General features: G+C 42.6%; 1 protein-coding gene across 1 annotated transcript in view; it reads left to right on the forward strand.

The window, feature by feature from the left end:
- The window catches only part of HELRODRAFT_180617 (hypothetical protein), a gene marked incomplete at both ends in the record, with an annotated part of 4,384 nt that extends 122 nt beyond the window's left edge, over positions 1-4,262 (forward strand). Inside the window, 5 exons of the mRNA XM_009029921.1 lie at positions 1-300; positions 384-630; positions 775-1,353; positions 2,608-3,796; positions 4,078-4,262. The exon at positions 1-300 is cut by the window's left edge and continues 122 nt beyond it. Of these exons, the coding sequence (XP_009028169.1) occupies positions 1-300; positions 384-630; positions 775-1,353; positions 2,608-3,796; positions 4,078-4,262 (2,500 nt within the window). The remainder of the gene's footprint in view (positions 301-383; positions 631-774; positions 1,354-2,607; positions 3,797-4,077) is intronic.

Genomic DNA, 4,262 nt, shown 5'->3' on the forward strand with positions numbered 1-4,262 from the left:
ATCGCCATCATCAGTACCAGCATCGTCATCAGCATGCCAGCTTCGATTTCAAACGGCCACTCTTGATATTTACGCTCGCCTAATAGCTCACCCGACCGTCAGTTGGCCAGTTTTAGTGGATGGAAAGAAGAGATGGATGAATGAAGGCGGTCCTAGTCATGATCTTTTTTCTGGCAGTCTTGATAGTAGTAACGGTAGCAGCAGAGCTGATAATAGTAGCGGTAGAAGTAGTAATAATGGTAATAGTAGTAGTGGTAGTGGTAATAGCAATGATGTCTATAGTAAGAGTAAGCCGAACGGGTTAGTCTATTATGATTTATCATGTTTATCACTTTTGTTGCAGTAGTAGTCTATTGACTTTGCCATTTTTCTTCCATATAAAGGTTGGGAATGCATAAAACCGGCCTGAAACAACAACAAAAGCAACTGCTACAACAGCAGCAGCAACAACAACAACAAAGTCCTCAAAGTTTGATATACAAAGTGCACAGGAAAGCTCTTTATAGAGTGACGCATCTTTTAAAAGGTCTCCTGCAGGTTGGGGATGAAAATGTCGTTAAGATAGATGTCGGAAGATCGGACGGTCTTGTGCTTGTTGACGGCTTGAAACCTGGAAGAACTGAAATCAAAGTGAGATTCTTTCGTAATTAATTAAAGTTATGATTAACTAATTGTAATTGTGATGGATAAATTGTAATTATGGATGACAATACGATTGAAGATTGCAGTAATAATAGTCATCACTATAACAAATGATTGTCTTTCATCTGGCAGGTCATTTCAAACAACAACAACAACAACAAAGTACTTGCCACGACCGAAATCCGCGTCTCCACGGACCGAGTGACGTCAGACAGACTTGAAGGTCATCTGACGAGTGACATCAGTGTCAAGGTCAAACAGCAAATGGACTTCCGCGAGGTTTTGATTTTAGTCGTCGACAAAATTCCAGACATGAGTTCGAACCGGCGCGAATCCACTCTAGACGTCTGGGTTACTCAAGACGACGATACCGCATTACCGATAAAACTAATTGATTCTAGCGAATATTCTCTAAATATCGACAGTCTTGACGAGTCAGTGGTTCGAGTAGAAGCCGATCCGAACCGAATATCGAGTTTACCGAAAGTAGTTGCTAGAAGTAGCGGTTCTGGCGATTTGATTTCGTTGGCTTTGGCGTCCAGCCGCTACTGTGCTGTACAGAAGACGAGGCCCTTGGTAACGGGGCACGCCCAGGTCAAGGTCGTTTCGATGGAAACTGATGTTGCCCTGCTGACTCAGAACGATGGCGAGCATCTATTCGATTATCCGAGACGAGAAATCATTGAGTTGGATGAGGAGGTGGTTGTCAAGGTTCGTTGTGGAGATGGTGGTGCTTGTTATGGAGATGATGATTGGGATGATGGTGATGATGGTGAGAATGAGGATGTTGTTTGTGATGACAAATAGGAGGATTGCGTTATGACATGTACAATGGTGAAAATGATGACGATGACGACGATGATGATGGGTAGTACCAGAAAAATATTTTCACAACCAAATCAGAAGTTTGAGAGGAAGTGGGAGGTGGATGAGTGGAGCAAAAAAAACATGGCCGCTGCCGGAAATAACTTTAAAAGGCTAGAAAAACAATTTAGCATTCGTGTGTACTGTACACTACATGACAATCCAAATATTTGTCTCTTTCTTTCTGTGCGTATGGATGTGTGTGTTCGCGCGCGCGCGCGTGTGTGTATGTATCCTTTCTCTCTCTCTCTCTCTTTTTCTCTTTCTCTCTCTTTTTCTCTTTTTCTCTCTATTTCTTTCTTTCACTCTCTTTCTTTCTATGTATTTTGTGTGTGTAATGAAATGAACAAGAGAAAATTTAGCGATTTAAAAATAATACCCTCAACTGCAGCTACAAACCTCCATTGACAACCAGCAACAATAAGCCGAGCAACAACAACAACAACAATAATAAGTTTAACAACAACAACAATCATTTTGATGACGAATACGATGACAACAACAACAACATGAAATTACACAGCGCTAACAACAACAGAAATATCAACAAATTCAACAAAAATTTTTTCGAAAAATCTCAACAATCATCATCATCTTCTTCTTCTTCATCGTCATCATCACAAGCTTTATCGTCATCATCGTCGTCTTCGTCGACTCTGCAAATTGTCATGTTTATCATGCTGGGAATTTTTGGGCTGGCTATGGCCATATTTATGCTTAATTGTCTGCTCTACACGAGCTCTAGGTGGAGGAACCAAAAAATCAAAATGACCGATTTGTTTTCGCCAAAAAGTAGCAAGGTTAAGGAGGTCAGTTAGTTGAATGGCTGGAGGTCAGTTAGTTGAATGGTTGGAGGTCAGTTAGTTGAATGACTGGAGGTCAGTTAGTTGATTGGTTGGAGGTCAGTTAGTTGATTGGTTGGAGGTCAGTTAGTTGATTGATTGGTTGGTCGGTTGGTTGGTCGGTCGGTTGGTTTGTGATGTTGGAATGATTGATTTTAAATGGCAGTATCATAGAACATCCAGAACATTTCTATCAGACAGACACTTTCAATTTTCCAACACGGCACTCCACACATGACACGCAACACTGACTGCCCAGGTTCAAGACTGGGTCTGGATCGATAAGAAAACTCTGGAACGCAACGCAGTGGACACCAAATGCACGAAGGCCCTCATGTCTCCAGATGAATTCAGCAGAGCTTCAAAAGCTAACAGCAGCAGCAGCAGCAGTAGCAGCAACGTCGGCTGCCGTCTTAGCTGCGCAACAGATTTCAGCAGCGAAACATCGTGTGCGTCTGCTTTCAACGGCGGTGGCTCCAAAAATGGCGTCTACAGAGGCTCCGAATGCAGCGTGAGAATCGGCGGACCAATTACAGTCGATGGTTGTGGCCAGAAGTTAAGCAGCAGCAGCCAATCAGTGATTAGGAATCCGAGCGAGGGTAGAACGCGTTCGCAAGAATTTGTTGGTGGCAGTAGTGAACAGCTCGTAAATTTGATTGACAGCGTTGTCGTTGACAATGTTGGTGTCGTCGCTGGTAGTAGTGGCAGTGGTGGTTGTGGTGGTGGTGGTAGCTTTGTGATGGACAACATGAGCAGCGGAGTATTGGTGAATGATGATGGTGTTGCTGCTGCTAATGCTAGCAACAAAAACGGTATTAGTGGTGAGTGTGGCGTCGATACGAACGATTATGAAGTAGCAGCCACAGAAAGCGACCACCTCGTAAAACAATGCGCCATTGATTCAGACGTCGAGATGACAGAGTCAGTACGCTGCAAGCCAACCTACCCGACTGTCACCCATTGTAAGGTGACGATGATGCTGGAAGGGGAGTGTCGCTGGGACAATGGCGTTGGTAGCCACGACAGCAACAACAATTTCAATGTCGACAACGCCAGCAGTGATGCCAACAACAATAATACCGCATTTCCGAATCAACAACAACATCAACAACAACATCAACAACAACAACAACATCATCAACAACATAGAAGAGAGATGATAAATGAGAGAGGGAGAGTATCCAATAAGGGGAGTCGTAGTCATAAAAAATCTCGCCACAACAAGACAATCAGCAACAACAACAACAATAATATAATTCAAAATGATATCCCAAAAAAAAATCTAATTAACCGCCAAAAGGATTTTGTTTTTGAGAAGGACGATGATGACGTCAGCAATGAAAACAACAACAATAAAAACAATAATAGTAATAATGAAAATGATCGTGTCGTTGTAAAGAAAAGTCGCGGCGATGGAAATATGTCCCAAGATGCAGATGCAGACGCTCGTGGAAATAGAAAAAAAATTATGAAGCGCTACAAAAAGCAACTGCAGCAACAATTTCAACAACAACAACAATTTCAACCACAACAACAACAATTTCAACCACAACAAAAACAAGTTCTACCACAACAACAACAGGCTCAACCACAACAACAAGTTCAACCACAACAACAACAAGTTCAACCACAACAACAACAAGTTCAACCAGAACAACAACAAGTTCAACCACAACAACAACAGCAACATCAACATCATCACAAACGTCATCATCATCACCACAAGCAGCAGCAGCTTTCTTTACCACAAAAGGACCACCACGGCCAGCAACAACACCAACAACATCTAAAGAACCATCAACAGCAGAGTTTGCCAACGACAACATCAGAAATGGCGGCTGTTGCAGCGACTACAGCAGCTGCTCCAGCTCCAACTGCAGCGACAACAAAGAACGAAAAATTTTTATTCGATAA

The sequence above is a fragment of the Helobdella robusta genome (assembly GCF_000326865.2).
Source record: "Helobdella robusta unplaced genomic scaffold HELROscaffold_63, whole genome shotgun sequence".
In the NCBI taxonomy this organism is placed as follows: Eukaryota; Metazoa; Annelida; class Clitellata; order Rhynchobdellida; family Glossiphoniidae; genus Helobdella; species Helobdella robusta.